Source organism: Rhinolophus sinicus, chromosome 2, assembly GCF_057876585.1.
Source record: "Rhinolophus sinicus isolate RSI-liver-muscle chromosome 2, RSI-T2T, whole genome shotgun sequence".
Taxonomy (NCBI): domain Eukaryota; kingdom Metazoa; phylum Chordata; class Mammalia; order Chiroptera; family Rhinolophidae; genus Rhinolophus; species Rhinolophus sinicus.
The window spans coordinates 105006307-105026161 of NC_142502.1; the positions used below are offsets into that span (position 1 = coordinate 105006307).

Here is a 19855-nt window from a genome sequence, read left to right on the forward strand (position 1 = left end):
TCTGTAAGCCCAGGAAGAGGCTGTGTGCCGTCTTCAATGGGCTCATGCATGTGGACACACTGAGCATGCACACAGCCCTTTCCCCTTGTCATTCGCAGTGTCCACCCAGCCAGGCCTCTCCCAGAGCCCCCTGCACTGGCCCCTCAGCCAGCCTGGCCTGTGTGAAGACCTCTGAGCCTCCTTTTGTTTTAATGTACATATTTCTAGGGAAGGTCTCATTAACCGTCCTCACAGAAGCTGCCGGACCCTGGCCCCACCTCTGCCGCTGCACAGACGCCCTGAGAATTGTCCTCATTTTACAGGGGGAGTGACCATGGCCCGGGCTCCCTGAGGGCTCGCCCAGGCCCTCCCAGCTTGTCGGTGGCAGAGCTGGGGTTTGCACTCAGCTCCGTGCCACTCCACAACTGCCCAGCTCTGGAGCTTGAGGGAAGGAAGGTGGAGCCCTCCTTTCAATGACGGGTTGTATTTCCTTCACCTGGCTTCTCCAGGGAAGCACTGGTGGGTCAGTCAGATGGATGGATCCAGGAGGAGCCGCCCCTCACAGAGGGCCAGGGAAAGAAGAGGTGGAGTGGCTCCTGGGGTAGGGAGTGTGTGTGTGCTGAGGGGAGGAGAGTGTGTGACACAAGAGTCACCAGCCACACGTGGCTTTATATGAGCCTGAGGGGTACTGTCTAAAAGTGGGCAAAACAGGCCCTGGAGGTGGGGAGGGATGTGTCCCCTGGTGGTCGCTCCTCCAGTGCTGGCTCCCCTCATTCTCCTGGGGTTTACAGGGACTCAGAAGGACAGAGTCCAGGATTCCACACCACACAGGGGACGTGGCTGGCAAGGGGGTGGGGAGCGGGAAAATTCCTTTCTTCTGCTCTTCTCTTCAGGCCTTTCATCCCTCACGTCTGCACAGTAATTCATTCAGTGGTGAATTAATATTTCTTGAGCACCTACTGTGTGTCAGGCATTGAACCGTGACACTGATGGCACAGAGCTGGACGAAACAAATGAAGATCCCTGGCCTTGTGAGCTCACGTTTGGAGAGAGGGCCAGAGGCAATTTACAGTGAATAAGTACATACATCACTGTATTCTATAATTTCAGATAGGAGCTGGTGGGCATTGCCACGAACGAGAATAAAGCAGCATAAGTAGACAGAGAGGGACAGGTACTCAGGGAAGGCCATTCTGCAGAGGTGGCACTCGGGTACAGCCCTAGTGCAGGGAGGGTGTGAGCCATGTGGACATGTGTGGGGCGAGTGCCACAGGCAGGGACCCAACAAGTGCAAGGGCCCTGAGATGGGAGCCTCGCTGGCATTTGGGGAAGAGTCAGGAGGCGGGAGCAGAATGACTGAAGGGAGAGAAGCAGGAGAAGACGGGCAGATCCTGTGGGGCCTCTGGGCCACTGTGAGGACTTTGGCTTTTACTCTGAGTCAGACAGGAACCAGTGGAGGGCTGTGAGCAGAGGACGGATGTGAGCGGACTTGGGTTTGATAGGACCCCACTGGCCAATGTGCAGGGAATAGACTGTGGTGCTGAGGCAGGAAGGCCAGTGAGCAGTCTACTGCTGTCGTACAGGCAAGATCACGGCTTGGTCGGGGCTGGGGTGGTGAGAAGGGACAGATCTGGGGTGTATTTGAAGCTTGAGCCCCCTGGACTTGCTCCCAGGTTGCATACGGGCAGAAGACAGGGGCGTTGTCCAGGCACTCCTGGCTTCAGCACCACGGACAGCGACACGACCCCAAGGCCAGAGACTTTCAGGGACGATCTGGTCAGCTCTGGTTCCCCAACAAAGGGCCAGTTCTCCAGTTCTTGGCCAGTCTGTGAATGCCGTGTGGGGCCTCATCCGTAAAGTGCAGGTCCCTTCCCCTCGATTTTGTTTTCATTTATTTTAGCCAAATATGTTTATTTCTGGGCACTGCTGCAAATCCTTTTGAGGACGAGGCAGGTCTGAATGCAATTGTATAGCTAGGATGAGAGGTTTGGAAGCAGTTGTCACCAAAAATCTCTGCAGCTGGCTAAACTGTTGTTGCAGGGAGGGGGAGGCCAGGCTGGGTGTGGGGGAGGGGAAGCTTTCCTGAGGAGGGGCCGTCCAGAGCCCTGAAGACCAGACCTGGTGGGCCTGTCCCAGAGAGCAGAAGGGGGCTCTGGGTAGGGGAGCTGAGTGACTGAGTTTGGTTCTTCACACCACCTCTTTCTGATAATGAGGAGGGGGCAGCATTCCTGAGAGAGCAGCAGTCTGCCCGGACTTGCTGTGTGTCTTTGGAAAAGCCACTGTTTTTTTTCTTTCTTTTTTTTTTAACAGGACTTTATTGGGGAACAGTGTGTACTTCCAGGCCTTTTTTCCAAGTCAAGTTGTCCTTTCAATCTTAGTTGTGGAGGGTGCCGTTCAGCTTCAAGTTGTTGTCCTTTCAGTCTTAGTTGTGGAGGGCGCAGCTCAGCTCCAGGTCCAGTTGCCATTGCTAGTTGCAGGGGGCGCAGCCCACCATCCCTTGCGGGAGTCGAACCGGCAACCTTGTGGTTGAGAAGACGCATTCCAACCAACTGAGCCATCCAGGAGCTCAGCGGCAGCTCCGCTCAAGGTGCGGTGTTCAATCTTAGTCGCAGGGGGCGCTGCCCACCATCCCTTGCGAGACTCCAGGAGTTGAACTGGCAACCTTGTGGTTGAGATCCCACTGGCCCATGTGGGAATCGAACCGGCAGCCTTCGGAGTTAGGAGCACAGAGCTCCAACCACCTGAGCCACCGGGCCAGCCCCGCCACTGTTTCTTATGGTGCTCAGTTTCTCCATCTGTAAGATAAGGATAATTGTAGTCCCTACTTTGCTGGTTATTGTAAGAATGACAAACCAGGTGAATTAGCCATTAGAAACGCCAAGAAAGGGGAATGAGGTGCTGCCTCTGAGGCCCAAGGGTGAGCTGACACCTCTTCCTGGTTGGGGTTCTCCCCTCTCCCATGGTGACTACCCTCTTTCTCCCCAACTTGCACGGTGTGTTATATCCACGCTCCATTTTGCTGTAGAAGGAATGACCATATGGATATTCTATGCAGATTCTCATTTTTAATCAACCAGAAGGAAAGCAAACGATCATTTTGCAGACATCTTGGGGCCTGAAGGAGGCCTTGGGATGGGGAGAGGAAGGAGGACAAAGTGACAAGCAAGAGGCGGGAGGGAGGAGAACGAAAACAGAGGGGGGACAGAATAGGGGCTGCAGAGGGCTGGAGGGGATGGGGACCCCAGGCTCCATGGACCGTCTCCCAGAGCCTGCTTGTCTGCCCCATTGTACAGATAAGGAAGAGAGAGGAAGCAACTTGCCAGTCACCCCAGAAGGTGGGAGAGAGAGAGACTGAAAGGCGGAGGAGAGGGAGAAGATGGGCTGGAGAAAGGGAAGGTGGAGGCAGCCAGCACTAGGCTCTGGTTGTGGGGCTCAGTTTTCCTATCTGTACATTGGTCATAATACCTGAGACTGGGCTGATTGGCAGGAGCTAAGGAGAGAACATGGACAGAAATTATTCAGCTGACAAGTGCTGCATGAACATGAGGGGCCATGGAATAATGGGGCAGCGGGTGAGTGTGTGAGAGAGGGGAAGGGGGAAGGGGGAAGGGATAGAGAAGACAGAGAATAGGGTGAGGGAGTGATTGGGAGGAAGACAGGAAGAGAAGGGTGGAGGGACAGGAGCTGGAGATGAAGCCAAGAGACTTTCTGGACAATAGGCCAGCCCTTAATTAATTAGTTCATTCATTCATTAATTAACTAAGTAATTAATTCTTTAGCATCTATCATCTATGTCATAAATGGATATCAGTTCCATGAGGGCAGGATTCTTGTCTGTACCCAGAGTATCTAGGACAGCACCTGGCTCTGGGAGGCGCTTAGTAAATTGTTGCTAAATCAATGAATGTGCTATTCCTGGCAGCGGGCCTGGCAGTGGCCATCTCGCTGGAGCTCATAGGCTAGTGGGCACAGTGACATCTAGTCCAATAATTTCCATTCACTGTGCTAAGTACAGTGATTGAGACATTGGGATTGTTATGGGCACCCAGGAGAAACGGAGCCTGCGGTCACCCACGGAGACTTCCTGGAGGAGGGGGCCTGAGCTGAATCCTCAAGAATGGATAGAAGCTGCCTAGAAGAAGAAGGAGTTTGGGAAGGGAAACTGGGCATAAAGGTAGAGGGGACAGTCTGAGTGAAGGCCTGGAGATGGGAACCCTGGTGTGAGCTGGAAACAGCAGATGCTGCCGGAAGTGGGGCGTGATGAGAGATGAGGCTGCAGGGCCTCAGGATTGCGCTGAGTTCAAACTTTGCCCTGAGGGAGGTGAGAGCCACTGAAGGTGTGTGTGTCGGGTGGGGAGTGACAGAGTGGGACTGGAGGTTTGGTAGAGAGTTGTGGGGGGCCAGGCTGGGCAGGCTGAGGCTTATACGCAGACATAAGGCTCTGCTGCTGTAAGATGGTGCAGACAGGAGCTGGTGTGCGCAATGGGTGAGGTCCTGAGGGTCAGCAGGCTGCTGCCAGGTGAGGCTGGACCTGCTCTAGGAGCATGGAGCCAGCCCGGAGAGGGGGCGGGGCGGCAGCGTGAGGGGCACGTGCAGGACTGCAGATCACGGCTGCTCTCTGGGGCTGGTTTAGATCAGAAAGGAGCTCTCAATTCTGGGCAGTCCACTCCGTCCCTGGGGACATTTAAATGTCAGTATAAATATCACCATGACATGGGTCCCTACTGACATTTAGTGCCCAGATTGCCAGGATGTCCTTGTACTGCAACATGGGACAGTTCCACGCTATGAAAAGTTGTCCCACCCCGAATGCCTATTGATTGAGAAAACTAGCAGATGGTAGCACCCCTCCCCTGGCTCTGGCCTGCAGGATGAGGGTCAGCTGAGCCCCATCCCCCAGCTCCCCAGCTCCTGGATGCCCTCCGGAGCCCACTCAAGGCTGTTCCAGGGACCCAGGCCACCTTTCTCTGGTCCACTCCCACATCGGGCCACACAGACCCCCAGGGTGAGGGGCCCCTTTTCCCCAACAGCAATGGAAGAGCCTGGGGCAGTTTTTGGGGGTGAGGTGAGCACTTTTGCAGCTTTGGCCCATATCTAGGCCTCAGCCTCTGACCTTCGGCCATCAGCTCCTACTAACCTATGCCCCAGGAAAGGCTTTCAGGGCACGCTGGGTCCGGCCGATGGCTGCGCTGTCCTCACTGCGGGAGGCCGCCACCCTCGACACTGCGCCTCACCAAGGCCAGTTTGTGGGGCACATTCACATCCACCATCTCAGTCCTCCTTCCCAGGCATGGTCAGCAGCCCCATTTTCTGGCGGAGGAAGCTGAGGCCTGGTGGGGTGAAGGCATTGCCCTGCGTACATCCAGTACCAGCGCTGGCCCCAGGCCACTGTTCTCCGCGTGTCCTACCATTTTGCCGTGGAAAGGATCAGCTTGGAGGAACCCCTCCCCCGGCCCTGGCCTGAAGAGGAGGGGCGAGGGCTGGCACAGGAGTGGATCCAGGAGGACTTCCGTACCCAGTGCCTGTTTGTGGCGGGCTGGGGGGCTAGGGCGAGGGCTGGCACAGGAGTGGATCCAGGAGGACTTCCGTACCCAGTGCCTGTTTGTGGCGGGCACGGCCGCCGGGAGACATGCTTGGTCTGCCTGGGTAATTACATGTCAACGTTTCATTTTGCTTGTCCGTCTCCACTTCCTGGGGATGTGGGCTCCTAAATATTTCATCCTGGCCTACAGCTGCCTGTTCCTCTCTGGCCAACCGGGGGCCAGCTGCTGTCGCTTAACCCTGGCCCCTCCTTGTTCCTCTTGTCCAGCTGAGCTTTGGTTCCTACTATGGGGTGGAGATGGCAGAGGTTATCTTCTCCGCGCCCCTGTCCCACACAGGGGTCTCCACCACCAGCCCAGGCCTAGCTCCTCTTCCCAAGGGGTCTGGGGTGAAGAGCTCGGGCAGACAACAGTGCTGGAAATCAGGCTCAGATCAGCCAGCACTGACTGAGCCCCTACTTTGTGCCTGGAGCTCTGCTAGAAACTGGGGAGTTAGGAATGAGAAAGACATAGTTTCCCCTGAAGGGGCTTATTGGCTGTTAGCGCAAACTGACAATAATATTATAATAATACCAAACATATTGAGTACTTATGTGCCAGGCACTGTTCTAAGCACCTTATATAAACTTACTTATTCCTCATATTCTATTATGAGGAGACGAGGTGCAGAGAAGTTAAGTAACTTGCCCAAAGTCACACAGCGAAGAAGTGGCAGAGCTCGGATCTGAACTCAGGCAACCTGGCTCCAGCCCTCAGGCCCTAAAGCATGAAATTATAGAACTGACCACAGCACAGGTAGAGGTTGGCAAGTGCCAGTGGTGGGGGTGTGATGAGAGCCTGAGGGGCAGTGAGGGGTTCCAACTGAGGGAAGGATCTGTGGTGTTTCAGGGGGGAGGAGGAGAAACTGAGCCCTTAGGCTGGTGGGGTTGGGCAGGTGGAGAAGCAGGAGGGCATTTCTGGGAGAGGGACCAGCAAAAGCTCAAGGGCGGGACAGTCTGAGTTGAGCTGGAGAGAGCAGCCCTGCTGTGGTCGAAGGTGGAATTGTGAGGCTGAGGAAGGGGCCAGCAGCCGCTATGTGACCTCGCCCTCCAGGTGTGTCACTGGAGCTGGGGGCAGATGGGAAAGAGGATTGGGGGTCTTGTTCTGTAAGTGGCTCCTTGGCAGAGAACTCAGAACAAACTCTTAGCAGTCCTGGGTCAGACTCCGCTTCTCTGAGCCAAATCTGAGAAATGGGTGGGATTCCCTCATTCTGACCACTGAGAGAGGGGGGGAAGGTGAAGTCTGGGGGGCCAGGCTGGGCAGGGGTCTCCCCGGGGGCCTTGGGGTGGGGGCAGCCAGGCCCCAGCCCTCTCTCTGTGCCCTGCCCCCTCAGTCTCCTCGCGCCACCACCTGCCTTCAAACACCTTGGCTTCCTTTTCTATTTTTTTTCCTCCTTTCTCGCTTCAAAGGTGTTTTGCCTAAATGGGTTTGTGTTAAGATATTAGGTCGATCACTCAGCAAATTTCCCTGTGCTCAGAGCTGAGCGCCATGAATAATGCAGCCCTGAACAATGCTGCCGCTGCCCAGCTGCCTCCTGGGGAGGAGACAGCAGCCTCAGCTCAGAGGCACCGAGCCCCACAGCTGCCCTGACCCATTCCCCAAAGCTGCATCCTCCCTCACCCCAAGTATCCCCCAGGGCTGGGGCTGCCTGCAGTCCTCACAATGACCCTGCTTGTCTCGGGGGTGGGGATAAGGCCACCCCATTTTGCAGATGCAGAAATGGAGGGTCAGAGAGGTTGGGTGAAGTGGCTTTTATCATGAAGCGAGCAGGTGATTGAGATGGGACGCGGCCCTGAGTGTGCCCAGGCTCAGCCTCCTGTCTCACACCAGGCCAGCTCGGACGCCTGGTTCCCCTGCATTCTCAGGCCAGCCCATTTCTCTGCAGGGGCAGAGCTGGGCATGAGTGCAGGGCCTAGTGGCGGAGGGAGAGGGTTTCAGAGGAAAGACAGGGCTCTGCCTCAGTGGGGCAGCTGCTCGGTGAATAGTTCTTGGGTGGCAGAGGTGTTGTACCCTCCATCCAGTCACTAGCCAGTCCCCATTGGCCCTCCAGCCAGGCCCGCCTCTGCACCAGTAGCAAAGCGGAGGTATTAGTGGTACCAAGGTACGGCCCAGGCCAGCCTGGCAGTTCCAAGGAGGTGTGGACATGTACCTCACGTGTGGGCGTGCACAGGTGTGTGGCCCCGTGACTCTGTAGGGTGTGATGGCGGGGAGGCTCGGTGTGGTGGTGCGAGGCTGTGCAGTTCCTGCGTGAGTTTGTGCTGCTGTGCGATTGTGTGAGCTGTGACTGCGTGTGGCCGTGTGCATGTCCTTGTGGCTGTGAGGCTGTATGAGGTTGTCTCCTGGTTCATACCCGTGATGTGATGGGGTGGGGCCGTGTGTCTCTGTGTGAAGACTTGTGGCTGAGGTGGAGGTAGCGTGTGGCATGTGATTTTGATTTGTGAGGGTTTGTGTCGCCGTGTGTGTGTGTGTGTGTGTGTGTGTGTGTGTGTGTTGCGGAGAATGTTTAGGAAAAAAAGGATATGTCCCGCCCTGGACACATCCCGCCCTTCAAGCTATGGCCCTGGGTTCTGCCCAGCACCGTCCCTTGGGGACAGTTCTCGGTTTAGCCTGTTGCCCCTGGTCCCCAGAGCAAATGGACCTCACTAGCGCTGGATCCTGACCCAAACTGGGGATGAGGTCCCTGTCCCTCCAGCTCCTGCCCTCCCGCCTTAGCAGGCCCCACCCCACTAGGTCTTGCCCACTCCCCAAAGGCATTGGCTCCAGGAGGCAGACCCAGGCCTTCACAAACACCATCATTGACCCTCACTCCAACCTCACAAGGTGGAGTTTCTTTAAGTCCTCCCCCATTTTGCAAATGGAAAGCCTAATGTTCAGAGAGGCTATGTAACTTGTCTAACAGCGCACAGCCAGGAAACGGTGAAGGCAGCATCCCTGGCCTCAGGCTGGAGGGCTGGGGGAAGCTGCATGCAGGTGCAATATTCATGCTTTGCACAATCCTCTGCTGGAGTGCATTAGGGAGACACCTCCAGATGGGAAACCAGGTTGACTGTCTCCCCATCCCAGGGCCCACTGTCTGCTGTGGGCTGGAGCCACCCTGGCCACAGCCGGGACGGTGAATGTTCTGTTTCATATCCTTTACTGGCCCAGCTGTCTTCAGGCCCTGGGCCCGTGGGGCCCCACCGATTTGCTCAGCTATCTTATACTTTTATTTACTTGTTCTGCTTTTCTATGTGTATTTCCTCAGCACTCATAGCAAGGAATTTGCATCTAGATGGAGAAGTAAAATCTTAAGAGAAGGCAGGACTGAGCGAGGTGTCCAGGTGTGCGTGACGCCCAGCCCCACGCATGTACATGGAGCTCATTGGTGGTCCTGCCACAGCAGACGCTGTACGTGGATTATCTTTGTAGCCAAGAGCCTGGAACCAAGTAGGTGCCAAGTGCAAAGTGGGTGCCCAGTGCCTGTGCACATAGATGTCTGGGCACTCAGTGTGACCAGGTGGTGGCACAGAGGGGAGGTCACAGTGGGCTGTGGGGATTAGGGAGGCTCCCAGAGGAGGTGGGAGGGTTTGAACAGGTGCAGGTGCCCACGTGGGATTCCTACATAGCCTCTGCCTCACGCCTACGATAGCAGCTTCTGCCACGCTGCCCCTCCCGTCCCTGTCAGACACTTAGTGGCTCATTCATCTAGGAGGTAGGAATCACTGCCTGTCCCAAACAGGTGCGGCATGTGTACTGGGTGCTGTGAGGCCCTTAGCATAGAGACGGACGGCAAGGACATGACTGAGGCCCAGTGAGGGAAGGACTGCAATGGGGAGCCAGAGGGTCACTGACCAGCCCTGGGGGGCCCTCCTGGCTGAGGGAGCAGCCTCTGCGAAGGCCTGTTGGGGAGCAGATGTGGTAGGATGGCGAAACAGAGTGAGGTTGGGTGCTGCAGGCCTAGTCCTGTGTGTCACACACACACACACACGCACTCACACACACGCACTCACACACGCACTCACACACACACTCACACACACGCACTCACATGTACTCACACACTCACACAATGCACTCACACACACTCACTCACACACTCACCCACATGTACTCACACACACGCACTCACACACACACTCACACTCACACACTCACTCACATGTACTCACACACTCACACACACTCACACACACTCACACACTCACGCACTCACACAGACTCACACACACACACACGCACTCACACACACTCACATGTACTCACACATGCACTCACACGCACGCGCACACACACATACTCACACACACACGCACTCACTTACACTCACACGTACACATGGGGCGCCACGAGGGTTGCAGGCAGGGAGCCATGTGTCAGATGGATTCATGCTTTAGAATGAGGCTGGAGTGGAGACTGAATGGTGGAGAGTAGGGCTGGGGGCAGGAGCAGAAATGGACGGGGGCCTGAACCCCGCCTTCCCAGGCCTCTAGCCCCCGTGGAGCCCCACACCCAGCTGGAGCCAGAGCTGGTTGGAGTTGAGGCCACCCCTCACCGTCCCTGTACCACCCTGCTCACCCTGGGACAGCTGCAGGTTAGGGGGGCATTCACTCAGGGCCTTGCTGACCTCAGAGTACCCCCCCCCCAGCCCCCGCCACAGCTCTGCTGCCTGGAATCTGCCATAGAGCCCCATTTATGTAGGTAAAGGCTGCGTTCCCAGCTGAAAACAAAAGGAGCATCTTATTAGTCATCGATCCCTCTGAGTAGCTGCCTTTCCTGAGAGCGAATTTGGGGAGAGGGCCTGGTTTTGGAGTGGGAGGAAAGGAGGGGAGGACCATGCAAGCGTGTGTGTGTGTGTGTGTGTGTGTGTGTGTGAGAGAGAGAGAGAGAGAGAGGGAGAGAGAGAGAGCGAGAAGCCTTACGGTCCAGGGTGACCACCAGCCCCCCCCTCCCTCTCCGCCAGGAACCTAGGGGAGCCTGGGGGGCCCCCCTTGGTTTGTTTAACTCCACCCCCTTTCTATCCCCATTGCAGTTTGCTGCCTTCACATTTTGCTGTAATGTAGATTTTTCCACTTGATTTCCTAGAATTTGTCTTTTCATTGTTTTTCTCCCTTTTTAAATTTAAAAGGACAAAAAAAAAAAAAAAAAAAAGAAAAAGGAAAGGGGCGAAGAGGAGCCCATGTCTGCCGGCCTCTTGCGGCTGCGGGACTAGGAGAGGACAGGCCTGGCCGTGCCCCCAGGGAAATTGCTTGATGCTCTAAAGAGGGTTTTTTTCTTCCTTGTCTGGAGCTCAGAGCCTGGGGTGCTGCTTGGGCAGAGTGAGCAGCCCGGGGTGCAGAATGCGACCCAGGGCCCTGGGTGCTGGAACAAGAGGCGGGGGGTTGGGGGGGTGCCAAGTCCCCGGGGAGCTGTGGACGCTGTGCCTTATCCTGGTCACCTGGGCTGCCCACTGCCTGCAGGCTGGCTGTTTAGCATCTTCCTGGGCAGGGCCCAAACCTTGCCTTGGGGCCTGGCAAGGGTAGGTCTCCTGGTGAGGGAGAGGATGAAGGAAGGAGCTGGAAGAAACCTGAAGGAGAGTGAGAGGGATGCCCAAGCCTGGAGGACGTGGCTGAGAGCTCTGGGGAGGAACTGGGGAACCCTGGTCCCCTGACGGCCCCTACCTGGGGGCGGGCATGGGCAAAAGCAGGCTGCTCTGGGGGAGGCCTTTCTTTCTGCCTTCCCAGGCTGCCAGGGTGGGGGCCATGACGGTAGGAGACCTGGGGGCTGCTGGCAGGGGCTGGCCTCGCAGGACGGCGGGGGAGGACTTATTTAGACAGGTGGAGTGGGGAGAGCCTTCCAGTGGGGACAGGGGCTCCTGGGAGGAGGTGGAAGCTGAGCACAGGTACAGTGATCACACCTGTGTAAACCTCAGTCCACTGGGGCATTAGGGAGATACCTCCCCGCAGGCAAGCGGGCTGACGGACTCCCCCTCGGTGTCCCTTAGTGCCTGCGGGTGTCTGTGTGCCAGCCCTCAAACAAGCTCAGATGGAGGGAACCAGGCACAGACAATCCAAGCCAGTGGAGCCCAGGAAACGAGGTCACTTCAGCAGTGAGCCTTCACTGAGGGTGGGATTTACAGGCCCAAAGTGTTTCCAATTTCTGGCTCACAAATAAGGCAGCAGCTCCTAGAGAAAAGTCCCTGCAGAATCCAAATCTGCCTCTGCCTCGTCAGCCCTGTGGCCTGGTCGGAGCCTCCAGAGTGCGGGGGTGCAGCTCCAGCCTCTGTCCTTCACATCGCCCTGCTTGTTTCCACCTCGGTCCTGACCCCAAGATGTTTTCCATCATGCTTGCCCTGCAATGTAGGCTCCATGGGAGCAGGGCTCTGTCCTTATGGCTGCCTCCCAGCATCTCAGCCCAGCCGGGCACATAATAGGTGCTCAGGAAACATGTGTTGACTCAACGAAGGAAAAGCCGTGGTGACGTGTGGGACAGGGCACGTGGTTGAATAAATAGCATCTGGGGAAGCGTACAGCCGGCCTGGCACCCAGGGGGCCTTTCCCTACCAAGGTCTGCTCCCACCAGGCAGGAGACTGGCATCTTGGCTTCTCAGGCTGATGTTCTCTCTTCTGGTCTTGCTTCTCCAACTAGACGCGGAGCTCCCAAGGAAGGGGTCTTACTTGCTATCATTTCTTAAGGATCAATTGTGCCAGAAACTGAGCAGGGCACTTCTGGAATGAATGAATGAATGAACAAACGAATGAATGAACGAGCACACAGACCCAGCCCTGCCCTTGGGGAGTGCAGGTGGACGCAGACACAGACACATACATTGGCTAGACCCAGAGAACACTGGGAAAGGTCACTAGACCACAAATGGAAAGGGCACAGAGACCACAAATACAACAGGAAACCGATATTAAGTTTCACCAGTGGAGTCTCTATGTCACATTCAAGTCAGGAAGGTACCTGAAGCCTGGGGGAGGCACAGAGCTCCAGCTCACACCACGGGAGGGCTGGCCAGGTTGGAGCCCTCCTCAGGGGAAGGTAGGATTTCAGGAGCTGGCTGGCTGGCAGGAGACGGGCAGCCCCAGGCAGGCTCCTCATACCCTGCCCCCTCCGCCCCACTGTGTGTACTTTAGGTGCCATTGGGCCAGGAGTGACCAACCGAGAGGCCCCATTTCATGGATGAACAGGGTAAGGCTTGAGTGTGCTCTGGTGTGTTCTCCACCAGGCAGCACACATGAGGGAGGCCTGGAACGCCTTCACTGTCATTGTGTCTGAGAGTTTTGTCTGGCCTGGGTCCTGGGGTCCACATTTACTGAGCATGTATATTTTGCATTATTTGCTTCTGATTATTTTTTGAAGAAATAAAACATGGGTTCCCTCCCGTCCCTCCACCTCCCGTGGAGCCCTCCTGAGTCTTGTTCGTGTCCTTCCCTCCCTTGAGGTAACCACAGCACTGAAGATGGTGGGTTCCCTTTTCATCCTTGTTTAGTCACTCAGCGAGCATTTATTGAGCACCTAGTATGTGCCAGACGCTGTTCTAGGCATTGGGGCGAGTACAACAAATCCAATAGACAAAATCTCCTGCCTTCATGCAGCTTTTGCTCACATATATATGTGTATGTCCATGTGTAATAAGTCTTATTATATGTAGTCTTTAAATCCTACAGAGGGGGCGGCCGGTTGGCTCAGTTGTTTAGAGTGCGATGCTCGTAACACCAGGGTTGCCGGTTTGATCCCCACATGGGTCAGTGTGAGCTGCACCCTCCACAACTAGATTGGAAAAACTACTTAACTTGGAGCTGATGGGTCCTGGAAAAAGACACTTAAATAAGTAAAAGTTTAAATTCTACAGAAATGGGATAGATCATTTTGCAATTTGCTTTTCAGTCAACTATTTTCTCATGATTTTGTCCAGCCGATATGAGAGCTGTTTTATTAAGCTTAATTACACAATATCCCATTGTACAAACACACCACAGTTTATCTGTTTTTCTGTTGGAAAATATTTGGGTGGTTTCCATTTATTTTTGCTGTTTCAAACAGTGCTGCAGCGAGTTCTTTGTGCACGTGTCCTCGTGCCCACGTGTGCATTTCTCTGGGAAGGAGTGTGGAAGGGATGTACGTGCTGGCTGTAGGCACTCAGCATACTCAGCTTTACTGGACCTCACCACGTGGTCTCCACAGCGTTCAAATGGACACTCTTCGATGAAATAGTCCAGCTTTCTTGTAGCAGAGGTGGGGCTTTGAGGGGTGGGACCAAGCACAAGCCGGGTTGACTGGTGGGACAGCACAGGGCGAGAGAGAGCAAGGTGTGGTGTCAGGGCTGATTTGGGGCCACCACAGCTGCATATCACTGCAGGTCTGGGATGAGGGCAGGGTGGGAGTTGAGGAGCTGGAGAGTCGGGTGGGCTGGTGGGGCTCAGGGAGAAACGGGATCACTGCGGGGTATAGTCTGTGTGGCTCTGCTTACGTGTGCAGTGACCAAGCACGTGGGAAGCCGTCAGAGGGCTGGCCTGGATTCTAAACCCCTGGTGCAGAGGCGAGAGCCTCATCTGGAGTGGGCTCTGCCCCAGCTGCTCTGTGCCCCTGGGCAAAGCATGCTCCTCTCTGGCCTGTCTCTTCTCTCAAGTCCAGGTTGGGCCAGGAGGTCTCTGAGGTCCCTACCACCCCCGTGTGCTCAGATGTTCTTGGCAAGTGGCTGTGGCTTCCTGCCCCTGGCCCTGCAGGCGGAGGCACTGTCTTGGCGGGCAGCAGCTTGCAGCTGGCATGTGGTAGTCGGGTGCTTGCCAGGGGGCTGGGAAGCTGGCGTGTGGAGTAAGGGGTTTGCTAAGGCGGATCCAGGAGGGCCTGGGGGCCATGGGGAACCTCAGACTCCTCCATGCCCCTCCCTTCTATGAGCCTGTGCTTGGAGCTGGGGACATTATTGGAGGGTTCCAGCCTCTTCCCAGAAGTGGGAATGGGCTTTTTCCTCGCTAGGTGGGTTTAATTTGATCATATTTACTATCAGTGTGGACTCATGGATTCTTGTTTCATCCAATGTGAGAGACCATGGGGGAAAGAAAGTACCCCTTCCTTGGTGGAGAGGTTTGAAGAAGGTGTTTCAGGAAAGTGTCAGCCATGGTCCCCACAGTGATGGAGCTGCAGCTGCAGAGGCTGGACATAGGAGGGCTGGCCGGCTTGGTGTGCTACTTGGGGTCTCTCCAGGGGTGCTGCAGGAGATGGGGGTTAACAGAGACCCAGTGACCCGGGACTTCCCTTTCTCTGCCCAAGAGAGGCTTTGCACACAGACCTGGATTGCAGTCCCATTTACCGGCTGCGTGAGCTCTGTCAGGTGATTTAGTACCTCTGAGCCTCAGTTTCCTCATCTGTAAGATGGGGCTGTTAGCACCTGCCCCCAGGGTGTATGAGGATTCATTGAGTGCCAGGCATGCAGTGGGTACCCAGTAAATGCTGGTCCTTCCCCGGCCACTCTAGTCCTCTCTGGCAATAGAACGGGCCCTGCAGGGCAGTTGAGGCAGATGCTATGTCACTAACTACTGGGAGCTTGTGTCACCCCAGTAGGCCCTACTGAGCCAAACCCTGCTCTAGGGTCCCCTGGGCAGCCATGCTGACAATTGGGCAGCAGTGCAAAGGGGCACCATTGGCACTGGGCTCCTCACCCTGAGTGATACCAGTGGGTACTTACCTCAGGTCAGGTGCTGTGCCCCGGCCTGCCTGTGCTAACGGGCCCCGGGTGTCCCTCTGACTCCACAGGGCTTTGGTCATGACAGAGTGGATGGGCTGAAGGGCTGGCTGTGGGCGACAGGCAGCCTGCGGTCAAACCCCTGCTCTGCCTCTGACTGTCTGTGACCTTGGGGAAGCCACTTAACGTCTCTGTGACTCACTTTGCTCGTTTATACGCGTATATCGGAGCTGTGCTGATGATGCCGAGCTCAGGTGACTGGATCCATGTAACAGCTGCAGAAAAATATGCCACATGGGTCAGACACTCCATAATGTTCACCAGTGTCATTGAGCTCTGCATAACCCCCCAAACTCCCGTCCAGGCCCCCCTCTTGTGGTTGTAAGAATATCACACCTGGCTCAGACCGTGCTCTCAGCTCAAGTGCCTGTGACTCACTCACATTCTAGCTGACAGAGCTGTGGTCACCTAATTCTTCCTTCACTAGCAAAACGAAGCATGCAAGATATGCCCTGGGGTTTCACGTGGGGCCAGCCCACGGACCTCTTAGGGGAGCATTGCCCAGAAAGATTACTTAACCTAAGAGTTTCTCCCTGTTGGAGAACAATTAACTCCCAGCCCTGCCTCCCTCCCCTCTGCCTCTGGGCCCCCCTCCCTCCTGTAGCCAGGTGGCTCACCCTCACCCCCGTCCAGCCTCCTCCTCTTGTCCATCTGTCTCCCCTCATGGGGGAGAAACGTCGCATTTGGCCCACTTTCTAACTGGAAAGGAACCATATGGAGGGTTTAGCTGGAGCTGCGTGTCTGCCCAGCCACCATTAGTGCAGGGCCAGTGCTATGGGCAGCAGACTGGGTCCCCTTGGCTCTGCCTGTGACCCAGGACTGGCGGGGCCCAGTACTGCCCCAGGACCCTTCTTCCTTCTCTCCTTCCCCCATGAGCTCCTGGCAACCATACTTTCCTCCGGAGCTTGGGAGTTCTTTGAGAGGCTTAGGAGAGACGTGAGGAGCTTGGCCTGCCTGAAAGAGGCAGAAAGTAAGGGAGGGGGGTGCTGACCAGGGTGGGAGCTGAGGGCCAGGCTGCCTTGCCTGCCGCAGAGCAGCAGGGGGCGCACTTCCTGGGGGCAGGGCCCCAGCCCCGGCCAGCACCTGGCACAGAGCTGCCCCACTTCTAGTGTGAGTACCTCGTCCCCCTCAGAATGCACCTGACCTGGCTGCTTGCGCCTCCTCCCTGTAAAACTCAGCTCAGGGTCACCGCCTTTGGGCAGTCTTACCTGGTTGGCACTAAGCCCATGGGTAGAGGCCCCTCCTTGGGCGGAGCTGGGTGTTGGCACCTTTCCCCGGCAGACTTGTGGGGGGTTGTGTCCCCCTGCACTGTGAGCCCCTTGCAGCTCAGGCCCCAATACAGGTGCGTGGAGCCTGTGCAGAAGCCTCAGGTGGCCCCAGCCTGGACCAGGAGGCCATTGGGAGGCCCAGGGGTGCCCAGCCAGGTGGATGGTTTGAAGCATTGGCTGGGGCCCAAAGGGGTCCTGTTTGAGGTGAAGCTGGGCTGAGACCCTTGAGTGGGACTCAGGAGGGTGGTGGTCTTAACAAAGGGGCTGGCTTCATTAAGAATAATCCCCCATGCTTTTCCATCAACTGGGCCCTGACTCTGCCACCGCGAGCCCTGGGGGTCTTATTTCCTGGATGGGAATACCCTTCTGTACCCCAGTAAGGCAGGGCACTGTGTGGCTTTAGGCAAGCCACTTCTCTTCTCTGAGCCTCAGTTTCCTCCTCTGTCAAATACGTTTAATGACGAGAACAGGAGTCCACAAGTGCTTCTGTACCTGGAGATCAGGGCGGATTTAAGAACACGAATGACACCTGTCCCTGGCCAGCACTGGAGGGACACGTCTGAGGCTGGGAACTGGCTGGGGGACGTATCAAAGGCTCCCAGCGCTTCTGTGAGCACCACAGCCTGGGTGTGAGTCCGGCTCTGCCGTGTGTTGAGTGCATCCTGACGCTGGCTTGGCACCAGGCTCCTTGCAGAGAAATGAGCTCGAGGGGCAGGCTGGGCCTGGGGCCCCTCCCTCAGGACCCAGCCAGGTGGGCCGTGGACCAGAGAAAGAGTGACAGGAGGGCTCCCAAAGGCCCCCTGGTCCCAGTCAGAGCTGCTCCAGTCACCCCACCTGAAGCACGTAGTTATTTATTTATTTAGAGTTTAAAATGAGTTTATTAAAGAATGTTATTAGGAAAGCAACATTTGATTTGTCATTAAAAAAAGTTCTGTTTCTTCATCCTGTATAATAAAGGTAATGTAAGAGGCTACAGTTATAAGCTGCTTTCTACTGGGTTCTCTGATAGTAAAGCACAGTGTAGTCATTTTTGCAATCCTAGAATAAATAAAAAATGTCCCTTCTATGTGAAGCACTCCTTTCGAATGGCCTTCCTGGGCTCTCCGGAGCATCCCACTGGGAATCTGATCGCAAATAAGATGCGGGGAGGCTGAGGTGTCGAGGCACCCTGCCAGGTCAGGGTGGGAGCTGGAGAGCCCACTCTATGAGGGGCCTGTGAGTGAGTGCCTGCAAAGGAACCTGGGAAGACCTGGACGATAACGTAGCTGGGTTTGCAGCATCGTGGCCCGGGATGTGTGGGTACCAGTCAATAGCCATGAGCCCTGCTCTTTCCAAGGTGCGTGTTGATGAGCACAGAGCCTGGAAACAAGAGCCCTGGGAGGTGGGTGTGGGTGTGGGGTGCACTAATGGCCCAGGATGGGCAGTTTTTTCTCATTCTCAAATTTACTCCTTTAAAAAACCTTATGAAGTGTTTACAATGAAAATCATCAATGTTTACTAAGCACTTGCTATGTGCCAAGTATTGTTGTATCTATATGCATTAACTCACATAGCTTTATAACAACCTTATGAAGTAGGTAGTATTCTTATCTTCACTTTATAGGTGATTTATTTGAGGAACAGGAAGGTTCAGTAACTGCCCTGAGGTCACAGAGCAGTAAGTAGCAGAGCCGAGATTTGAACGTAGGCAGGACTAGCTCCTAAATATGATGCTGTAGTGCCTCTTGCTAGCAGCCTATTTTATGTATGGGGAAACTGAGGCACAGAGAACTTAAGTGACGTGTCCAGGACCACCCAGCTGGTGACTGGTGGAACCAAAAGTTCATTGTGGCTGTCCTGACTACACAGCTTGTGCCCAAAGATTGGAACTCAGGGCTAGGAGTCAGGCTGGGGAACTTGGACAGCCCCCACCCTCATTCTCCTGGGGGAATTGTGTGTTGGGGGGTGAAGGGGAGAGAGACTCATGCTTCCCTGCCCACCCTGGGTTGACTGGCATCCTTCCTGCAGGGGGCGTGTGCATTGCCCAATCGGTGAAGATACCGAGGGAACCCAAGCCAGGGGAGTTTGACAAGATCATTCGGCGCCTCCTGGAGACGTCCAACGCCAGGGCCATCATCATCTTTGCCAATGAGGATGACATCAGGTGAGGGTCCAGGCAGCGGGGCAGGGGTTGGGAGCCAGGGATCCCTGCTGGTGACTTTGCTAGACAAGTCTGACCCCAGCTTGGGATCCAGAGGGGAGGGGTGGGCTGGTGAGTGTGGAGCTGGGACACCCTTGTGTGTGTGTGGGTGGGGGCACAGGCTACTGCTAATGGCCATCCCTGCCCTTCCCCCTCTCTGTGTCCTGCATCCATTCTACCAACCCGGGATGGGAAGCAGGTATTTTTGTGGAGGGGCTAAGGCCCTGGGCTTGGGGCCTGAGCACCTAGGTTCTAATCCTGCTCTTCCTCCTGCTGTCGGTGACATCAGGCAAGTTTTTCAACCTCTCTGGGTGTCTTTTCTGCTTTAAAAAAGGAGCTAATGATACCTGCCTGATAGTGTTTGCAAGATTGTGCATAAAGGGCTTAGAGCTCTCTGGCATGCAGTAGGCACCTAATGCATGTTGGCCACCTCTCAGTACCTCCCTCTTTTCTTTGGTAGTGAGCTCAGAATATTGACTAAGGCGCTTATGCTGTGGCTCTAGTCCTGGCGTGGGCACACACCACTGTGGGCAGTGTGGCCCCTTCCTGGGCCTTGTTTCTGCAACTGCAGAATGGGAGCAGGTGGGCTCCCGGAGCCCAAACCCTGGGCCAGCCCATCTCTCTGCACATCTGCCCCTGGGTCCTGGGTCACAGGTCAGAAACTTGGTGCCTTTAAAAGATGACCCCTGAGCGCCCCTCCTAACCTGCTTTCCTTCTTACTGCCTTTCCCGTGTTACCACCTCTCTGAGACTGGATGTCAGGGCCAAGATGGGCCAGGCCTCCGTGATTCCCCAGTCTGAGGGGAGACACAGCCCCTGTTCCAAGTCTGGTGGGGGAGGCACACCCCTGCATTTGCAGAGGAGGGTGAGACAGCAGATGTGGTCCACCCCAGACCTGGCCTTTAGGGAGCCGGCCTGAGCTGTCAGAGCTGCTGTGCCCTCAGGCCTCCCTGCCCACCAGCTGCCACCATACAGCTCCTTTCCCATTGCTAACCAGAGTCCACTTTGGGTCCCATTCTTCCTAATACTTTTCCCCCACTTGGTAAAGAGCCCATCCTGGACTTCTGAACTGCAGCAAAACAGAGTTGCCCCAGGAGACATTCTGGGCCTATGAAGCGATGGAGCGGAAAGTTCTGGGAGATCATTAA

At 55.7% G+C, this 19855-nt stretch overlaps 1 protein-coding gene across 5 annotated transcripts in view; it reads left to right on the forward strand.

The window, feature by feature from the left end:
• Positions 1 to 19855, forward strand: part of GRM4 (glutamate metabotropic receptor 4) — a 121257-nt gene that overhangs the window by 63156 nt on the left and 38246 nt on the right. For 4 of the 5 annotated variants that reach the window (XM_088795824.1, XM_088795823.1, XM_019738764.3 and 1 more), the window contains exon 4: positions 18537 to 18672. The exons of the other annotated variant lie outside the window; for it this stretch is intronic. In XM_088795824.1, coding sequence (XP_088651950.1) covers positions 18537 to 18672 — 136 coding nt within the window. The remainder of the gene's footprint in view (positions 1 to 18536; positions 18673 to 19855) is intronic. 5 annotated transcript variants of the gene reach the window in all.